Consider the following 21,394-nt stretch of genomic DNA (forward strand, 5'->3'; position numbering starts at 1 on the left):
TGGACGTAATACAGCTTATTCATTATGTAGTAAGTGTTCGATTTATTTTCAGAACTTTGTGGTGATAATAGTACGTAAATAGTTTTGTATAGTTTGTAGAGAGTATTAATCATGGCGGCGGAGGGAGACGACGTGGATTCCAAGGATGAAGAGAATATTCTTTACGATCTTGCTGTGCTTGCAGAGTGGAAGTTTGACAACGAAATATTCGTAAGTTTGATTAGATGTACCGTCAATACTGTTTACAGACTAAGTACTCCGCACAGCCCCTAAATATGCATGATAGTTGTCTGCTGTCTCAAGCGGCTGTTATCATCACTAGGTTAGAGGTAAACTTGACTTATTTAATTTTGTGTGTGTAGCCGTTGCATCAACTTGACAGCTTCATACTGGCACTGAGTAGCTGAACTCATTCTTAAGGAGAGCGGCTCAGCCAGAAAAATTCCGCTGGAAGATTGTGTGGAGTATATAAACATGCATTATAAACACATAGACTAGACATATTTGCATCCTTTCTCTCTCTCTCTCTCTCTCTCTCTCTCTCTCTCTCTCTCTCTTAATTTCTCCATCTCCTTCCCCCTCCCTCCCTCCCTCTCTCTCTCTCTCTCTCTCTCTCTCTCTCTCTCTCTCTCTCTCTCTCTCTCTCTCTCTCTCTCTCTCTCTCTCTCTCTTATATTGTTATAAAGATCTGAAGGCCAAAAATTGTATATAAATTATAATATATATATATACGTATATAAACTCAAAAACCTTTGCATTTTTGTGCTGCAAGTGTAACTGTAAGTGCAACATCTTTTTTTTTTATAACTAGATATTATTTAATCATGCTAACTTAGTAACTGTTTCACTTTTTTGCAGACAAGAAGCCAAAGAAGAAAAAGTTCTGCTTCCACCATTGCACGACTGACCTCAATAGCACAGCGTAAGTATATGAACACATTACATTTACAGGTGACGTAGAGCTGGGCTCCTTCAGCTTGAATTGTGAACCTTGAATTTAAAAATAACATTTATGTTGTTTTATTCAGGGATGAAAGTGTCACTAATAATTATAAGTATTTTACTTGCCAAGGTGGGTATAAGATTAATTTCTGATTTTTCACTGATGTGATACTAATAGTAGATCTATACATTTTACAGCTGTGGAATTCGAAAGGTTTCAAAAGCACCAGCCAACCCTCTGTAAGCACTCTAAATGCATCTTTATATATATGTGACATGTTCAGTGGAGTAAGTAATTAGTGAGAGTTATGCAGAATCAAGGTATCCTGGCACCTGAGAGAATAACAATTGAGCATTGAAATGAACAAGCAACTTTCATCCTGCATCTTGGTCATCGTGTCATGTCATTGCTAAGACTAGAGTGAGAGCAAGAAGACCATACATCTTATTTTATCTTGGTTACATTTTTGCAGGCATATCATGGGCATTTCTTCGCACTTTGCGCCTGCAACCGTTGTAAGTTATTTTGTTTGTTATCCACCATTCTGTGTTCATCTCTTTCCTTAGTTCTAACATTTATAGGAGCCGTATACTATTTCTTTCATTTTTCTCTCTCCCTGTCCCTCTAATATAAATCAATCAAGTGTCCAGTTTATATTCCTTCTCCTCCTTCTTTCAGTTTCAAACTCACTTATTGACTCAGTCTCTCTTTTTCTATAAGTCTCATTCTCTCTCTCTCTCTCTCTCTCTCTCTCTCTCTCTCTCTCTCTCTCTCTCTCTCTCTCTCTATCTATCTATCTATCTCTCTCTCTCTCTCTCTCTCTCTCTCTCTCTCTCTCTCTCTCTCTCTCTCTCTCTCTCTCTCTCTCTCTTTAGAGACAGGTTGTAAGAAAAGGCATAGCCTTAAACCTCTACCCTTGTAAAATAAAGTTCAATCATCATCATCATCTCTCAGTGTTGTTCCCAGATTCAGAGAGGTCAATAGGTCAGTTAGGCCTAGACTGAAACTATAGTTTAATTCCAAATGTCCTGGCTGCGGAATAAAATCAATCTGAAGAGCTCCTACATTTTAAAACCATCAGAGAGTCGTCCGACCAGATTTCAGAACAATGCATCAGATCAAACAAGTATTGAGTCAACAACCAAAGATGGAGGCCTGAGAACAACACTGCTCTCTGTCTGTCTGTATCTCCCCCCCCCCCCCTCTCTCTCTCTCTCTCTCTCTCTCTCTCTCTCTCTCTCTCTCTCTCTCTCTCTCTCTCTCTCTCTCTCTCTCTTTCAGTGCTGTGCTTGCAAGATTGTGTAGGCATTGGCAGGCTTGTTACTTCCACTTCTAGCCACTCATTCCCTTCCTTCACAAGTTTAGAACTACTGTCTTTATATTGTTCTCTGTTATGTGTGTGCAGAGAAGCAGCTGGCTGTTCACTACCAGAACCTCTGATGGGCATGGTTAGTTCTACACTGCCATGGCACCTTGCAATTAGCAGGTACAGTGAGTGCTACACACAAAAACAGCAATGTGAATATAGTGGAACCTCTTGTTAAGAACTCAAAACATTTGAGAAAACTTAGTCTTAAAAAAAAAGAAAGGAATCTTAGAATGAATGTATATAATTTACACTCACGGAGGCTTCGTAAATAAAAAAAAGCTGAAAAAGCGAGATCTGAAAATGGGGGAATTACGTCAGTATCCTTACAAGGGGGCTCTACTGTATTAGCAAAAAACAGTTTATTGGTTTGTCAGCTGCATAATTGTGTTCTTGTATGTTTGTTTGTATGAGAGAGGGGGCAAGCAACTGGTGTCTTATTAAATTTAATTATAACTGACAATTTCTCTGTGACAATGTGTTTCTGTAAGAAGAGCTTGGCTCTTTCGTTTTGCAGGGATAGTGTTCTTTTCTTTTTCTTGCAATCAGATTATGGCAGACCTAAATTTTTTTTGATCATCAGTGTGTGTTCCGGGGATTTCAGAATGTTATATCTTTGTTGTTATATTTTTCCCCATCAACCTTCTTAGTCTTACACTTACAATGACTGTTTTATAAATTTGCACTCTATATTGCAGGGACTGTGAGTATATATTGTGGGTTGGTCACATGATTTTAGAAGGAAAAAATGTGACCCCTCATGCGCAAAGCTGATTTTTTAAAAACTGTTTTGGATAATAACTTCAGCCAGTATTTCATTTTGTTTCAGTTCTGGAACGCTTGCTGCAGTCCTCCAAGAGAGCTGTGTGGAAATCAGGTATAGATGTTTTGAATGTTCAATCATTTAATAATAAGAATTTTTTCACTCCTAACTGATGTAAGCATTTCAAATAGAGGAGTCCTTGATAAGTTTTGGATACAATTTGCTAACAGCGTCAAGAAAAGTAATGTAAATTTACGAAAATAATATTCATCACCAAAATCATCAACAAATTATCATCACAGTGGCCATGATCTTTTGAAGCTTCTGACAAAACAGACTGCTCACAATATGAATGTATCTCCTGTAGATCACAGAGAGATGGCTTTGAGGGTTTGGTTGGGCGAGGCAGCTTGCCTGTGGATTCGAACCCCCACTGGCGTTGTATGGTGTGGAGCCCAGACGAGAGCATGGTGGCATGTGCACGCAGCTCAGGTGTGGTGGACGTTTTCGACATGGTCGGCACCCTCTTGTTCTCCATTCAGAAGGTAGGCCACTTATATTTTAATTTTTATTTGATTTATTTATTTATATATTATTTTTAAAAAAACCTTCTTTTTGGTTCTTTCTATTTTTAGGTTTGAATAGCAGGCTGTTGACTTTGTCCTTTGGGCTTTTTTTCTGTGGCTTTAGGGCGTGTATACAGGAATGGTATTGAGATGCCTATTGTTGCAGAGGAACGCTGTTTGAACAATGCTTTTTATGTATTTTCACATTTGTCAGTTTCATTTTCAGCGATTTTGTACAGCGTGAATGGTATAGCTTAAAACTATGAGAGCACAGGAGCTTGTATCAAATCGCCGGTCGATCATTATTTACAGTCCACTACTACGACATACTACTAGTACTATATACTACAAGGAATATAACGCAGAGTGCTCCGCACTGCCGACTCGCTCCGTTTCAAGCTTTCTACATCACTTTCTGCACCCCCTTCCCGAACGCACGAAACTCACACACAAACAAAAATGATTAAGCTTTCACTTCATGCAACAAACTCGAAATAACCATTCACCAACTTCGAGAAGTTTGTCAAGAACGGGCTCGGTGTCCACACCACTCCATGAGAGGAACCTGGAGCCTCGACAAATCGAAAGTGCAACTCGCGCCGATGTTTTCCGCTTTTCGTACGCTCTCAAGGGTGTACAACATTCTAGCGGCCTGCAATTAGTCCACTACAACTGACGAGTTACACAGCAGCCCCCAAACACGTGAAATGATACACAAAACATTCTCTTTGAGCTTAATATTGAGACTCAGCCGTTTCCTTCGGACGAATACAGAAGGTCATTTCCGCCAGCAATCGGCAGTCAAAAAGCGCGTGACGTTTCGATTGGTTAAAAAGAATAATAGAAAGCTTTTTTTGATTGGTTGTAAATAAATCGAAAGGAAAAATTATTCGTGAATGGCCATTACTTTTGATCATCAAGTTATCATCGAAGCAAGGATGAAGTTATTAACATGGCAAGTACTTATGTTAATGATTATGATGTGTGTGTGTGTGTGTGTGTGTGTGTGATCGAGTGTGAGTGTGTGTGTGTGTAGCATGGGGCAACCATATTTTTCTTTGGAATTTTTTCGAACTTTTTATATGTAAGTACATTCTCCAAAGAATTGTAAAGCAGTTTAAATTTTGAAGATCAGTACATATTTGATTTTTTTTAAAATTGCGATTTTAGTTTGTTTGTTTGTTTATTTATTTGTTGCTTAACGTCCAGCCGACTACGCATAGCCATATCAGGACGAGGAAGGGGGGGATGAAGGGGGCCACTTGTCAAGCGATTCCTGTTTACAAATGCACTAACCCATTACTTGTGTCCCAGCAGGCTTTAGTAAAACTAAATTAATACCTACTGGAAGATTACCAGTTTCCAGTATGTTAAAATAGGCTTAACCTATCTACTGCTGGACTTACATCAGAACACTAACAGATTAAACTATACATGAATCGCGAGACAAGCGGCAAGAGAAGAGATTTTTGGAAAAAATACAGGTGAATGAGCAAGAAGGCAGAAAAAAGAAAAGAATTCATGAAGAAAAAGAGAGCATGACAGGAAAGAGGAACCAAAAATCTACCTAACAGCAAACTAGAAAGCTCCTGCGGTTCCAAAAACAGGAGGGGCCTTTAATTTCATAACCGCAGTGCCCCACTGCGGGATGCGATTTTAGGGCTGCTGAAAAATTCTGCTGAAAAAATGACCGGCACCCTTTACAACCTGTCCTGCACACAATTTCAGCTAAATCCTGTTGTAATTGATTTAAAGGGCTTTCTTGTCATAAATACTATACAACAGAAATACAAACAAGTACACAAACAAAAATCAGGTATTTTTACATGATTTAGTAAAGTTTTGATTTCTATTGCCATGAGTTATCTTTTTTAATGTAAGTCTCCATTTGGCTTAAATAATCTTAATTTGTAATGTTGTTTCATTTTTTAATTATATGAAGATATGTTGAGGCGTGTGCTAAGTTAAAACATCTAGGCTATTTCATTTTTCAAATAATGAAGATTTCTATGTCTAAGTGTTTTATAATTACACATTAATTAACATGCTTTCATTTGGAATTTCGAGGTTGTCATCGTGGATTGACGCCCGACCAAAGTTAATTGAAGCCCGACGGAGCGATTATGTTGTAATTCAATCTGACGACGATCTCTTTCCTGCTTTCATGCGATGGTAAACAGACAGAATTGGTTCTGTTCTGTTCACACACTACTTTCAGTCCACCTACCTGCAACTGCAAGGGTCAAGTCCCAAGAAATATGTATCTGTATTCCTATCTTATCACTCTGCTCCTCTTTTGTTTTCTTTCACATACATTTTCCCTTCTTTTTCGACGGGTTTCTGGACAGCTAACTCAAAACAAATTCTTTTCATCACAAAAGCGATCTTTGGAATTGACTGATGTAGTCCGGAAGAATTCATGCATCAACTTAAGGCACGTATTTGACGTCATCACTTTGCATACCTTATGGTCTCGGTATTTCGCTGGCCTTCATATAGTTGAGGCTGTATCAATGCGCCTCGCCAGCAGGTAGCTAATGGCTTTTTTAGCAAGTGGCTATCGACAAATAGTGACCGGTAATTTTGAATGAGTTGTGGCATTCTGACCAATCACAGGATCTGTTTTATTAAAACGCAAACTTGATTGAATTACAATCTTCTTTAATACTTTACCACAAAGTTAATTATATTTGTTCCAATTAAAACACAAAACACAATTCGTCCAACCATTCATTTAGACAAGACACATGTAATGTTGTTTCTGTAGCTGAATTTAATTTTTGCTTCAGCAAAGGAAATGAATTTTAGAATATTTTGAATAACAAACTAACAAAATAAAACATTTCTTATCAAAGCTAGGCAGATAATCCTTTCACACAATGTAACTTCACCACTTACTACTTGCATATTTCCTAACATTCTAGAACCCCTGGAGCAATTTTTTGATTAATGCTTTTGTGAACAAGAAACAATTAACAAGTGGTTCTATCCCATCCCCCCCCCCCCCCCCCATACAGACCATAAAATAATGCAGCATAGTCCCTGCACTGTAGAGACCTCATGTTATTTCAACATAATAACAATAAAAACACTTTATTGTCCATTAAAATGTTACATAACAAGAAGAGCAAACGCTCGATCGAGTCACTTTCGCAGTTCTGAATATTATATGAGGCATCAGATGGACAGGAAGAAATTGCTATTCACAACACAATGAGTCACGTTCACATAAAATTTGAGCCCGGTCACTTTTATAGTTTCCGAGAAAAGCCCAACGTTAAGTTGTGTGTTGCCGAACAGAAAAGGCTAGTTATCTCCCTTGTTTTTCTGATAACGTTCGTAAAAGGCTACAGATGTAAATACTTTGATGTAAAGAATAATCCTACAAAGTTTCAATCACATCCGATGAACTTTGTCAAAGATATAAAATGTCTAATTTTTCCTTTGACGCTGACCTGTGACCTTGAAAAAGGTCAAAGGTCAACGAAACCATCGTTAAAGTGTAGAGGTCATTAGAGGTCACGACTAAACAAAATATGAGCCCGATCGCTTTGATAGTTTCCGAGAAAAGTCCAACGTTAAGGTGGTGTCTACGGACGGCCGGCCGGCCGGCCGGACAGACTAACACTGACCGATTACATAGAGTCACTTTTTCTCAAGTGACTCAAAAATGGAAAATGTTCTTACTGTTAACAAATAAACAAGATTAATAAATGGTCTTTATCAATATCATCATTAACAGCTATTGTTTTTGCAGCGTAACAATAGCTAGGTTCCAATATTTAGACGAGTCAAAGATGAGTCACATTATACTTGTTCGAGTCTAAATATATATTAGACCTTATTGTTATGTTGGAAACACAATAGCGTTTATATTGCTATTCTGCCATTGTATTCTGTGTTGAAAACATGTTTTTGTCAGCAACAACTACCAGAATGGACCATGTTGCCTTTTGTGGACAACAACATGTGCATGTATCCACGGAAATCACTGAACATTGAAACACTCATGGACATGTATCATGGAGAAGACAAGAGAAACTCTGAATGTTTGGCATTATAAGTCAATATGCCTGGTTTCATGCTTGCTTACTTATTATCTATAAATTGTTCAAAAGTCTGACTTTTGCAAGGTTTGTTCTTGTTAAAGAACTAGATTTTTTTCCATCTGCTCTTTTTTTTATTTCCTTTATATACACATAAACATAGTATAGCAGATATCATACACCGAGTTTATCAACAAAGCGCATACACACGTACATACCTAGACAAGACACAGACATAGACAGTAGGGTGGGTTGTTGAAAAGACAGGGGATATGGAAGGGGGGGGGGGGTAACTGAGGTTGTTGGGGGGGGGGGGGGGGGGTAACTGAGGTTGGGGGGGGGGGGGGAGGGGGGGTAGGTGGGGACGGTGGTCACAATTTAGCCTCCAAGTATACATGGGGTTTAATTATCAGCATAAAAGTACTATAACCTGTTATGAGTAAATGGGTCACGGGGTATCACATTCAAAAATGTTCATACGAAATCAATCAATACAATTATCCTATGGCATCAATGAAACAAGAAGGGCAAAGCCCATACGACTCACATGCTTTACACATTTTTTCTACCAAAATACATGTGACCTTGACCCAAGGTCAAGGTCATCCAAGGTCATGCAACACAAAGCTGTTAATTCAAGACATAGGAAGTACAATGGTGCTTATTGGCTCTTTCTACCATGAGATATGGTCACTTTTAGTGGTTCACTACCTTATTTTGGTCACATTTCATAAGGGTCAAAGTGACCTTGACCTTGATCATATGTGACCGAATGTGTCTCATGATGAAAGCATAACATGTGCCCCACATAATTTTTAAGTTTGAAACAGTTATCTTCCATAGTTCAGGGTCAAGGTCACTTCAAAATATGTATACAATCCAACTTTGAAGAGCTCCTGTGACCTTGACCTTGAAGCAAGGTAAACCAAACTGGTATCAAAAGATGGGTCTTACTTTGCCCTATATATCATATATAGGTGAGGTATTGAATCTCAAAAACTTCAGAGAAAATGGGAAAAATATGAAAAATAGCTGTTTTTTAGGCAACATTTATGGCCCCTGCGACCTTGACCTTGAAGCAAGGTCAAGATGCTATGTATGTTTTTTGGGGCCTTGTCATCATACACCATCTTGCCAAATTTGGTACTGATAGACTGAATAGTGTCCAAGAAATATCCAACGTTAAAGTTTTCCGGACGGACGTCCGGACGGACGGACGGACGGACGGACGGACGACTCGGGTGAGTACATAGACTCACTTTTGCTTCGCATGTGAGTCAAAAAGTGTCTATATAAACACCAATCCTTTGCAAATTTACCATAATAATTATCTATACTAGCATTATACTTTTCGATCAGAAACCTTTGTTTAAAAATTTTCACAAAAACATTTAGTGTTGGGACTGTCTTATTTAATTTGGCTCCAAATATACTTTGTTTGGCAAGGAGAATAAACAAATCAAAAACAGCATCCGTATGAAAGTTGTCTAAATACCCTAAAATGACAAGCTCTTTTGACAAATTCAAATCCGGGAACGTAGAAGAAGAAGAAGACAAATTCAAATTACTGCAATGTGTGAAATTTTGACATAACAATTCTGTGAAATCAGACCAAACAAGAAGAGCAAACGCTCGATCGAGTCACTTTCGCAGTTCTGAATATTATATGAGGCATCAGATGGACAGGAAGAAATTGCTATTCACAACACAATGAGTCACGTTCACATAAAATTTGAGCCCGGTCACTTTTATAGTTTCCGAGAAAAGCCCAACGTTAAGTTGTGTGTTGCCGAACAGAAAAGGCTAGTTATCTCCCTTGTTTTTCTGATAACGTTCGTAAAAGGCTACAGATGTAAATACTTTGATGTAAAGAATAATCCTACAAAGTTTCAATCACATCCGATGAACTTTGTCAAAGATATAAAATGTCTAATTTTTCCTTTGACGCTGACCTGTGACCTTGAAAAAGGTCAAAGGTCAACGAAACCATCGTTAAAGTGTAGAGGTCATTGGAGGTCACGACTAAACAAAATATGAGCCCGATCGCTTTGATAGTTTCCGAGAAAAGTCCAACGTTAAGGTGGTGTCTAAGGACAGCGCGATACTCGTTAATGTTCCTTTCAAGATAAACATTTTGAAAAAGCGACCAAGCACTCTCGCGTATAGGTGCACTAAAGTTGTGCAATGCGGATGTTGCGTTTGGGTGACACCTTTCTGCAGCACATTAAAGTTAGGAGTATGGAAGACAACTCCAACTGACTTAGTCTTGCGTCTGCTTTTGCTTCAGTTTTGAGACATTTTGACGAAGCGCACTTAGTTATGCCACCGAAAAATAGAAAAAAAACCTGCCAAAGTTCAACAAAAGCTGAACACGTTTCGCTATTCAACGGCATCCTGTGCTACATTAGGGTCAAAAACAGGGGGTAACACGGCGAGCGTCATTCTTGAAAATGAAACAATTCTGATGTCCTATTGAAATTTCTGAAAGCGGTCAAATGTCCTATTGATGCTGAAGAGCTAGGAAATTTGTCCTATAGGGATGAATATGTAGCAACATCCCTGGCAGTCTACCACGACCAATGAAAATTGACGCTCTCATTAACTTGATTAAGACTAAGTACAATTTTTCACGCAACTCAAAAGTTATGAAATATTCTCTTAATTTCTCTCAAACGTTGTTGCTGTTCATTATTAAGATTATTTAGCTTTTTTTCACCTGCACAAAAAGGTGTTTACTTCACTGTAAGCAAGTTAATTTTCTTGAGACAAAAGTTAGTCGCCAAGTGAAATTTTGTAACGCTCCTTTCTTAAGTTCTGACAACATTTTGTGCCCGACTCCAAATGGGTTTTCAGTTTGTAGTTTATCAACCTTGAGTATGCATCACTTTTGTCACCCCTCTGTTAATAGCATGCAATACCAAATATAATGTAAAATGATGACATTTCATAATAAGTGACACTACAAAGGGGAACATCAAATATGTACTGTACAAACAATTTCAAATACTCTGAGCAAGCTTTTTTGTGATGCAGAGTATTGAACACTCACATCTAAAACCATCAGAGATATTCTCAATATCTATATTTTCAATTTTCATTCAAAATATTTTTGCAGCACAGTTCGATCATCATGCAATGCAAATATTTTATGCATTTTATGCATGTAGTTATGACTTCATCACCTTCAAAGTGTCTTTGCACTTCAGTTATAGTATCACTCATTTGCACTATAGACTTTAACAGAAAGACAAAGTTAAATAGAACAGTTTCAAGTCCAGATATATATCTAAGCTCTTGAATTGGGGCTACACCTGAAAGAAACGGAGCAAGCTTGACATACTACAGGATGCCTGCAGTATCACAGTTTTTGCAGTACCATTTTGCCCCTTGTTCGCAGTAATGTGACCAGTCTGTGCTTTTCCCCATACCAGCACATTTTCTGTGAAACCATGCACGACAAGAATCACAAGTGATCCAGTGCTGTCGTTTCTTGTACTGGCCCTTGCACAGATGACACTTTGAGGGACTTGATGAAGGCATAACTGTTTGAATCCCTGAACCTATGTCGATTGCACTCTCACTCTCAGTTCCGGATGTACTTGGCATGGAAGGACCAGCACATGCCATACCTTCAGCTACAGGTTGAGTGCAAAAGTCCTTCAGCTGTTGCATGAGATCGTCTTTCTTCATTCGCATTGATGATCTAACTTTGTAGAAATCACAAATTGTGACCAATTGATTCTTGGTAAAGTGGTCGCAGCTGCCCCCTGACTGCAACACTGCCTGCAGTCGATGCAGAAAGACAATCTTCCCATGGGAAGCATCCTCATCAAAGTAATAATATGATAGTTGCGCTTCTTGCTTTGTTTTCATTTTCTTTATTTTTATTTGAATTCTGTGTGCAGCTTCTTTTTGCACCTGCAGCTGATGTAAGAAATCTTTTCGAAATTGGTTATTCAAAATGTTTAAAGAAATGTGTACAATGTCCCTGAACAGCCCTGTGAGACATTCAACTCTGTCAACCACCCTCTTCAAGACACCTTCTATGGAGTTTTCATTATCTCCAAGTCTTGAAGATGGTGGGGCAGAAAAAATGTGTGTCCACAGACTGAACAGGTGTACATCATCAATCACTTTGTCAACTACAAAATGATAGAGGAGCTTCCCATGGTCATGAAGATTGTCTTCCGTTTGTAAGGACAAAATGGTTAAAACAAGACACTCAAAAAACACATACACAGTGTCGGTGACATGCGTCAGGCTCTGCCTCACATTCTGCTTGCGTGCAGTTTCGGACAAACTATCTGAATCTGACGTCAGAGCTGATGCCTCGGATTCAGTAAGACTTGCTTGTCCAAGGAGATCAAGTGCGTTGTCAGCGTCACAAAGTGCCTGCTCAGCTGCTTCACCTTTCTTAAATATATTATTCATGAGAGCTTTCCGCTTCCTTTCGCGCAGTTTCGCAATACAATATCCGGCTACGTGGCGCACCTTGGCCCTGCAGTCTGGTGCATCGGAGAGGTCTGGTTGTAGTCTGATGTTCGACTTCTCTGCAGTGCCAGGAACGTTTGGTTGTCTTCTTCTGGCTTCTTGGTGGACGACGAGTTGTCGGACTTTCAACACCAGTGCGTGAGCAACCAAGAAGTTCGCATCGGTAACAGCAGCTTCACAACCAAACAAGAAACGGCAGAGGACAAAGTATTGCCTGGAAGAAAGAAAAGCATGACACTCTGAATAAAATATGGTTATCAGTCTGCTGTCAACTTTCTCTGCGGATGAGAGGGCCAGAATCTTTCGCAGCATGAAGCCATAGACTTTCCTGAGGAACTCATCAACCAGTACAGGTGTCATAAGCAGCTGTTTAGCAGCTTGGGAAACTGATTTTTGTTGTGGCGTCACCTGTTTATTTGTGAGATCCACAAGAACTGCCTTGAACTCCAGTGGAGTGCAGTCCAGATCAACATCTGGGTCGTCGTCTAGGGGTTCCTGATCCATCCCTTCCAGTGGAACGTCTTCTTCACGTGGCTCATTGGCTGTGTCCTCAGCATATGTAGTTTGGAACCTGAAAGACACGAGAAAAATATATACTCGACCTGATCAAGCCTTTTTGAATACCCCGATTTAATATAAGTACACACCTGTCATTAACAGCAAAAATTAATATGGTTTTATGTGATCATTATCATTGTTTTATGATTGCTTTATGAATACAAATTTGGTTGCAAGAAAAAATGTTTGCTGTCTTTTGCTGGAGAGCATACTGGGTGGTGCCATAAGTAATGCATATTGGAAGACGTAAATTTAGAGTGGTCCATTTTGATCGTCCAAAAGAAACAGTAAGAAAAAGTTTATTTGCCTCAAACCTTTGGACTTCTGGTATTTTGTTGATTGTCCTTTGCTCATTATAACTGAATCTTATTTGCAAGAAAGCAACACATACATATTATTCAACTGAGATATAACTCCTGGGACAAAAAGGTCACATCCTATGTGACATTTTGTGACACTCTGTTGTTTAGTTCCAACGAAGCTAAGTTTCACGCTACACTTTTAATTTCAGAGTGTAGTTTATCAACCTGGAGTATGCATCACTAATTTATCAACCCTTTGTACAAGAGTAGCATGATGATTGATGATAAAAATGTTTATGAGTGGCAACAGAGACAAGATAATGAACTTACCTTTTGTGCCTGCAACAGGTCAAATTTTCGTTGACTTCAGCGGAACCAACTTTGTAGTAGTCATGCACGGTAGAAGGTTGAGGAAGAACTTTTCTTGTGTCAAAGTTCACCACTCGCAAGCCTTCAATGCTTCTTGCTCGACCCAAGGCAACTCCAATTTGGCCAGGTTGGAAGACTTCTTCACAGTCAATCTCCACCCTTGAATGAAGAAACCAACCTTCTAGTTCTATTTATCACACAATCAAACATTTTTATTTACGATTTAAATGCGGTATGTTTGAATTGTTTGCTCCAATCACAAAAGTAGATCCCACAAAGTCTAGCTCCTAAACATGTATGTTGGGTAATAACATTTTTGTTGCTGGGTAAGTTGCCGAAAATGATTCCCCCCTCTGCTTCTTTCTCTTTGTAAACTTAAATTGTAGGGCTAGTTATTTTTCAGTAACTTACCCAACAACCAAAATCACAACGGGTCGGAATCCTTGATAGCTCATGGGTAGAGAATGTACACATTGTGGATCTACTTTTTGCGACTCAAAAGTTCAGAACACTCTAATGTACAAAATATACATTTCTGGAGCAAACAATACAACCATACAGCAACTACAGGCTTGAACATATGAATCTCAATATGAATTCCATGAGTTTGGTTGTTTTCTGAATTCAGATCTGCCGTGCACAATCATTTATAGCTAGCACGATTCCAAGGCAAGTAACTCTCATGTTTTGTCAAGCAACACGAGTAGTTCCCCTTTCAGATTTTAGCTGCATCGACAAGAGACTGCAATCCGACGGTAAGTTTTCAACAATATTTCATTTTATAAACAGATCACACCCAATCAAATGCAAACATCTAATCAATGTAAAGAACATGCAGCAGTTTCACACCCTATTTTGCCCCAGAAAACTGAACTTCATATAGTTTTTAACATTTGAACATGGGTGTAAAACTTCGTCTGCTAGTCACATTCAAGGAAAGAACATTTCCTGAGCGATACCAAAACATGAACAGAACACACACTATCTGACTTTACCGCCACAGCAGAATAACAACATAAATGTGTAATTGATTTTAGTCAAGAACAGGAAATATCAAAAATAATGGTCTCAGTTCGCGGTCATGAAAAACATCGCATTTTTCATGATCCGCTAACTTCGACGATTATTTTTAATAATCACTGAGACTTGGCATGTAACCTCTACATAACTAGCCATACAAGTTTACAGAGAGAAAGAAGCAGAGGGCAAAAAAAAGAGAATAATACATGGTTTGCTGTGTCGTACCAGATTTGTTTAGTTAAAAAAAATATATATTGACCTGCAAGCGAAAGCACACAATTTTTGTAGGCCATGCAGTTAAAAAAAAAAGCAATTGCAGAAAATAACCTATTAGTCATATGTGTATGTTGAGATCATGGGAGTTTGTGAAACATAGGTGCTCAGTTTTAACTGGTTGACCACATATTGGTATTGTTTGGCTCTCTGGAACCGGGCATCACTAAAGCGGGATGCAAGTCTCAAACACATGCAAATCCTGGTAGAGTTATTTCCAAACATTGTCTATTGCAAGCTACCTTTCAAGTGTCAGTCCTTGAGCTTTGTGGATGGTCAGTGCGAAGCTAGGAACTACTTGAAACTGATGCCTCACAGCGATGTCCTTCTTCTGTCGAGGATCATGGACTACAAACAAAATGAAAGTACAATCTTATCAATACATCTATACATATCAGGGATGGCCAAATCTCGAAATTTTAACTCACCAAACGGGTGAGTAACTTACAAGAAAGTTACTTACTTATGCCTTTGACCTCGTCCTGGGCATAGGCTGCCAACAAGAGTTTGCACACACACCGGCTGTGAATATGGTCGGCAGCCTCAAAAAAATTTGTTATCTTCCAGCCTCCGACCCCCTTCCTGGACACCTTGCACATGCATTGCTGAAATCCGAAGTGATTATCCACAAGACCATCCCTGACTCAGCGAACTCGCTAAGTCTTCGCACAAACGAATGACCGTACACCATGATATTTCCACACTTGCAGGATGACCCAGATTTCGCTGATCTAGCCATTGTTTTCGGAACGAAGACCTGGAGTTATGCTCAGCGCTAACTACACTGATCAACCACAGTTTTTCCCAAACAAATTGTGTCAGTGTGCACCCCTGCACCTTACGAGGTATAACTTGACCACATAAAAACATCAAATTCAGTACTTATTCCGTCGAATCTCCCCTTCGATGAAAAAACTTGTCAGTGTTGTAGCGTCCCTTTTGAGAAGTGGCCTTGACCCTTGATAGCGAATCTATCATGACAAGAAAGGTGGACTAGGCCAGTGGACTCAAAATAAAGTGGGATCGGTCTTGGGACCTGTCACTAAACTCCTCAACTTAAATTTCATTTGTATTTTTGAACAAAATATGACATTTTACTCAGATCTTGACAGTCACTGTTCACCTCGACTGCTAGCGCGGTCTTGGAAGAACACTGACTGTCTCGATCTGTGTAAAATGTCATATTTTGGTAAAATATTCAAATAACGTGTAGTAAAGTCTAAAAAAGGATGAAGTCTTACATCAGGAAGCCTTTAAAGTTTGTATGTGTGCTGTACGTTGTACAGTAAGCTATAAGGCTGATTGTATGTGTGCTGTACGTAGTACAGTAAGCTATAAGGCTGATTGTATGTGTGCTGTACGTAGTACAGTAAGCTATAAGGCGGATTTTGCAGATTCTTTTTTCATAACCTCTCAAAATTCACATCTATTTTAAGACTCCTTCCTGTTCCAATACCTGTTTTTCTGAAAATGTTGAACATTTTAGAAGTCAGGTTCCATTTTGAAGATAAATCAGAGTACATTGTGTAATAATTAACAATATCAAATATTCCATCCACATAAACAATGTGAGATGAATGGTGGTTTCTTGCCCGACCAGCGTTTTAGCCTGTTTGAGGGAAGCATATTGTTGTTTGTTTCATCTTTATGAACTGAGGATGGTTGTTTTTTTAAATTTTACCCAGGTTGTTTTACAGTAGATTTTAGACCCCTCAATCTAAAACTTATTCCTCCATTTTAAGACCATGATTTCTCTTTAACCTTTACACTGGTGCAATTCTGTAACACATGTTACATAGCCACTGGTGAATTAACAGAGAGAAAAAAAACAAAAAACGGTCATATAGGTTTTCGCATCCATGGAAGGTAATCGGAACCGACCAAACAGACTGAGCCAGTAGCGCGACATATGTCGTGACAACCAGGTGACAGTATAGGTAAAGTAGCGCGACATATGTCGCGACAACCAGCCTAAGGGTTAATAATCTCTGTATATTTACCCTTCCTCTTTTCTTAAGACCTATAAATTGTGTCAGATTTTGAATTGTCTAAAAAAATTGGGGTGGCGGGTGCCCACTGTAAATGAAAATGATGACAAAATAAAATGTAAACTCAGTAAAAATTCAGGTAAACAAAAAAACACAGGCATACCTGAGAAAGCAATACGGCTCAACTCCACTGTCATGTTGGTCTTCTCGAAGTGGACAACCACTTTGTCATGGTGGAGGTCCACAACATGGCCAAGACTGCCGTTGACTAACTGGTCGCTTATGTTGCGGATCAGCATAACTGGACAATCTGTCTCTCTCACACTGTGTCGGCCATCCGCGATTCCTGACCAGCGGTGTAGAGTCATGGCTCCCACTGGTAGGCTCTGGCAAGCGATGCCAGTTGTTGCTGTCACTGCAACTTTTCGCCCGGATAACCGAAGACTGTGGCATAATTCTGCAACGAGTGTTGTTTTCCCAGTGCCTGTCAAACACACAAATAATTAAAGAGAATCGCAAGTACATTTTATAAGATCATGATTTTGGGGGTCAATTTCATAAAACCACTTGTAAATACTGTACTAATAATCAAAAACATTTTCAAAATTGATATACCTGTTAAACCTGTGATAAATATGTATATAATAAATATGTTTAAAATCAAAGAATTTACTCTTTTCTGAATGTGTGAGTTCTGTCGCGTGTTTCTTTCAGGTGAGATATTCTTTCGGCTAGCCACTCGCGAAGCTAGGAGGCGAGATTGTCTATGAAACGGTTTTGTGGCTAGCTACACAAGAATTAAACACCATTGGTTGATTCCGAAAAGGTCGTCTGCACTGGTCGGTAAAAAACCATGGACAGCCAATTGGATGGGTAGCTGAGTGACCGCCATATTTTCTCGCCAAGCGAGCAAGCCTAAAGCTACCTAGCGTTTGAGGCGAGAATTCTAGCGTCACTCGCGGTGAGATGTGCCCAAGAAACGGTACTTCCTCGCCCCACTCGCCTTTAAGAAACAGACTGGTGAGGTCTGTCTAAACTTGAAGTTAATTCATGACTCTTTGAATGTTTTAGAGAATAAATCATTTGTACTTGAACTCAACCACAGAAATAAAAAAAATTCTCTGGGCAAATTAATTTTGCATTTACAATTTCAATACAATGCACACATAATTTAGTTGACATAAAAAGCTACAACTTTCACCTTCCAGCACAGCTAGTTTATAAAAACAAGCAAACAACAATAAAACGCATTAAAACACATTTTTCCATGCAACAGTCTACAATATAATCTTTAAATCTAATAACAAACAAACAAACAAAACACAAACAAAAACAAGTGACTGATGTCACCCAAAAACTAGCTGACTTGTCTTGATTCTTGAACTAACCACCACTACAACCCTCCAGTCAGAATCGTATGCTTGTCCATGAAAGTAGGTCAACTAAGCAGGGGGCTGCTACTCGATTCCTTCACCAATTCTTTTCTTAGCCATCTTGAATCTTGATTCTCGCTAACAAAGAGACGGAGAGGCGGGGCTAACAGTGGGAGGAGCCATAATCATAACGACCGCGTTTTACAAAGTGAAACGATCACTGCAGACAAACATTACGTTTTGGAAACCTATTGTGGTTCTTGAGTTTACCTGGGGGCATAATAAACCAGGAATGAACTACATTTTAAGTTACAGCTTGCTGTTTCTTCAACAACATCAACAACAGCCAACATTTCTTTAGGTCTTCATCAGTTCATGTTACGAAAACTGGTAAACCGTCAAAGTTCTCTTTTTATCTAAACTTCAAGTAAGTTTAAAGCCTATTCATCAACAAAAGTAAAGTTAAGAAGTGTACATACCTGCTTGTCCAAGAATAATGACGTTGTGTCCAAGCTCGACTAATTCACGTGCTTCTTCCATTTAGAGTGGACAAGTCGAAAGGGCGGTCGAAGAACGCCCAATGCCGGAGCAGACGGTTTTCTGAGCATGCGCTGTAAAACTTTTACTGCGGAACGCTCCGGATGTAACCTTTTGTGGCCTTTGAACCTGGTTAACTGCCGGTAGGATTCGATCTTCGCAATGTTAAGCTCAAAGAGAATGTTTTGTGTATCATTTCACGTGTTTGGGGGCTGCTGTGTAACTCGTCAGTTGTAGTGGACTAATACACCACTAAACAGTTCCGCGGCCATTGCGACAGTGCGCATGCGTAGCATTTTTTCGAGTAAACAACGCGTCGTGCTAGCTTCTCAGCAACTTGAAACATGTGCGATTTGAGCGAGATTTCCATCCAGAAGGTGCGACTGTGGAGCACTGAAGCATCGAAAACCTTGTCGTGTGTACGGAAAACGAGTGTGGAAGGTGCACACGAGGAACTTGTAGCTAGGTAAGTTTTATTTCTTTCGTTATTTACTCTTTGCAATGATGCGATGTGTTGTTCATTCCCAAGACCGGTTTTCCGCCCTGTAAGTTGTAACACTAACAGTAACTTAGTAAGTGCTCTCTCTTCAGATACGCTTAACTTTTCAGTTGATTAAAGTCAAAAACTTGAATATGTGCCGTTGATCTGTCCACGGAATCTAACTTACTATGAAGCATAACTATATTCCGATTCGTGATGCATAGGCTACATGTTGCGATAGTGTATGCAAAAGTTTTCCATGGGCAAGATAAGAAACAACAAACATGCATACTAAGTTGCCACTGCCAGTTTGTATATAGCTGCTAAGCTTACCTCAGGCTGAGTCAGTGAGTAAGTATTTTGTACGTTTACATACAAAATGGTGATGAGGGGGAAAAAGAATGCCTTCCACAGGTGCGAAAAACTGTGATTTGATCTCAAGGCCTTTTTGTTTTAGAGCTTTTCCTGCTTTGGAACTTGGGAGATGGGATTCCTGTCGACCGTGAAGCAGAAAATGCAGAGAGGGTGCTTCTTCGGGAGTACAAGCAGAAGTTGTATGTGAAATGGGTGCTTTATCCTGATCCATTCATCATCACAACTGGATTGAAAGGCAGCAAGATGGGCGATTCCTGTGGCCAAGCGTCTTCATCGCCGGCTGCCTGTGAGTGTGAGCTCGACCTCATGCATCGCCTCGTCAACGAGTTTTAAGGAGGAAAGGCTTACAGGTAGGAAACCTCTCTACTTTTTTAAATGTCATATTTGCACTTTACTTTTGAAAAAGAGAATGGTTCAAGTTGAATTGCAAGATGGCAGTGCAGCCTAACAACATTTTGGTTTCAGTGAACAGGGAATGTGTCAAAATCTGAAAAACCAGCATACTAGTATTAATACACACTAAAATTATGCCTGTCGCTGTCATATACATATAATTTTTGAAAAGTGCAGTGATACTGATAGTGATACAGTTAATCAGCAATGACTGAACAGACTTTCTAAATTCAGGGATGATCAAATCATCTGACTAATGGCCAGAGGCGAGTACAAAAAATCCGCTGTGCTAGTTAAAACCGCTTGGCAACTCGCCTGGTTGGCTAGTGAAAATTCTCGTCAAATGCAACACTTCTGGTTGTATACTCTAGTTTCAAAACGTTATATAAACAATGCAGTTATATAGCAACTGTGGTTTGTACCCGGCAAGCAATTCTTTTTGGTGGACTGGACTTTCTTGAAATGACTCACCTGTCTGGCAAGTTAAGATTTTGAGATCTGGCCATCCCTGCAACTGTCTTAATTTTGCAATGCTCTTCATGCAAGTTGCACTCAAATTTGTGAGCAATTTGTTATGTACAACTTGGTAAATTGTCCTAAATGATGCTTTAGTAAAAGTTGTTGTCTCCTTTCTCTTTCTCATATTGATTATTTTCTTTTTTTCTCCCTTTTGGCAGTGTTTTGACCATATGCAACAGGCTGCAAGTCATTTTGGAGGAGGAAGCCCCTGATTGCATCTTTGTCAAAACCAGAAAGAGACTTCTACCTGTCTCCAAGAGTCAGCCATCACAACCACCTGTTACCCAGAGCCAGCCATCACAACCTCCTGTTCCCAAAGTAATCCAATTGCCCGTTTTGATACAGGCAGCAACAGGATGCACTTAGGAGGAGGAACTAGTAGAAGTAGGGAAAGCGGTATTAACAAAACAGCTTTTTCCTCTTAATTATGAAACCACACAGATAAACAAGGAGAGCAACCCTTCCACAAAGTAAACAATCCTGAGACTCTAATAATTTCAACAATTTGTCAACTCATGTAAAAGCTTTGCCAGATCCAGGCATTAAGCTCTACTCGTTACACATGTAATGGGCAGAGCAACATTGTTGAACAGCTGCTTCATTTCTGTAAGTTTTCAGCCTGAAAGGTAGTAGGGTGGGTCGCATCTAAAATATGAATGTTTGTCTTGTCAAAACCTATGTAAATTTTCCTACATTTTAAGACTCCCTCTTTTTCTGTAGTGGATTTTTTTTTTTATCAGATTATTGTTTGGAGTTCTGAAAAGGAAGGCTCCTGTGTACACCATTATATATGACTTTTACTGTACTACATTTGTGTTTTTGGTATATATATATATATAAATATATAAAACTAGATATCTTTCTTCCCAATATGTTCATTGCCAAGTGGATGAAGTCATCAGATTTGATCTGCTGCTAGTGATAACGTTTATCAACATAAGTAAAGTTTTTTGAGCTGACTGTATTGTGTGCATTTTGTTTGCAAGTGCTGATATGTTTGACTTTGTGCTGTAATGCTTTGTCTTGTCTCT

The 21,394-nt window shown here is 39.2% G+C and overlaps 2 protein-coding genes and 1 long non-coding RNA gene across 3 annotated transcripts in view; 2 read left to right on the forward strand and 1 right to left on the reverse strand.

The window, feature by feature from the left end:
- Positions 1-109: 109 nt before the first annotated feature.
- LOC138979827 (NBAS subunit of NRZ tethering complex-like) overlaps positions 110-21,394 on the forward strand; it is a 98,034-nt gene continuing 76,749 nt past the window's right edge. Inside the window, exons 1-6 of the mRNA XM_070352578.1 lie at positions 110-210; positions 859-922; positions 1,416-1,458; positions 2,349-2,429; positions 3,139-3,186; positions 3,440-3,617. Coding sequence (XP_070208679.1) covers positions 112-210; positions 859-922; positions 1,416-1,458; positions 2,349-2,429; positions 3,139-3,186; positions 3,440-3,617 — 513 coding nt within the window. The 5' untranslated portion in view covers positions 110-111. The remainder of the gene's footprint in view (positions 211-858; positions 923-1,415; positions 1,459-2,348; positions 2,430-3,138; positions 3,187-3,439; positions 3,618-21,394) is intronic.
- LOC138979835 (uncharacterized) lies at positions 10,035-18,808 on the reverse strand. The gene is made up of 5 exons (XM_070352589.1): positions 18,538-18,808; positions 16,849-17,169; positions 14,940-15,045; positions 13,366-13,563; positions 10,035-12,746 (listed from the first exon to the last, which is right to left on the reverse strand). Exons 1-5 carry the CDS (start codon positions 18,596-18,598, stop codon positions 11,024-11,026), a joined length of 2,409 nt encoding a protein of 802 aa, XP_070208690.1. The 5' UTR covers positions 18,599-18,808; the 3' UTR covers positions 10,035-11,023.
- Positions 18,891-21,151, forward strand: LOC138979844 (uncharacterized). The gene is made up of 3 exons (XR_011460151.1): positions 18,891-19,061; positions 19,534-19,801; positions 20,522-21,151. It is a non-coding gene; the product is annotated as an uncharacterized lncRNA (long non-coding RNA).

This window comes from Littorina saxatilis, linkage group LG1 (genome assembly GCF_037325665.1).
Source record: "Littorina saxatilis isolate snail1 linkage group LG1, US_GU_Lsax_2.0, whole genome shotgun sequence".
Lineage (NCBI taxonomy): Eukaryota > Metazoa > Mollusca > Gastropoda > Littorinimorpha > Littorinidae > Littorina > Littorina saxatilis.

Excerpts from the sequence above, each read along its gene's own strand:
- LOC138979835 (XM_070352589.1), bottom strand. The coding sequence starts at position 18,598 with ATGGAAGAAGCACGTGAATTAGTCGAGCTTGGACACAACGTCATTATT. Across the intron at positions 17,170-18,537 it reads CATTATTCTTGGACAAGCAG|GCACTGGGAAAACAACACTC; the intron begins GTATGTACACTT and ends TGTGTTTGACAG. Across the intron at positions 13,564-14,939 it reads CAAGGACTGACACTTGAAAG|GGTGGAGATTGACTGTGAAG; the intron begins GTAGCTTGCAAT and ends TCTTCATTCAAG.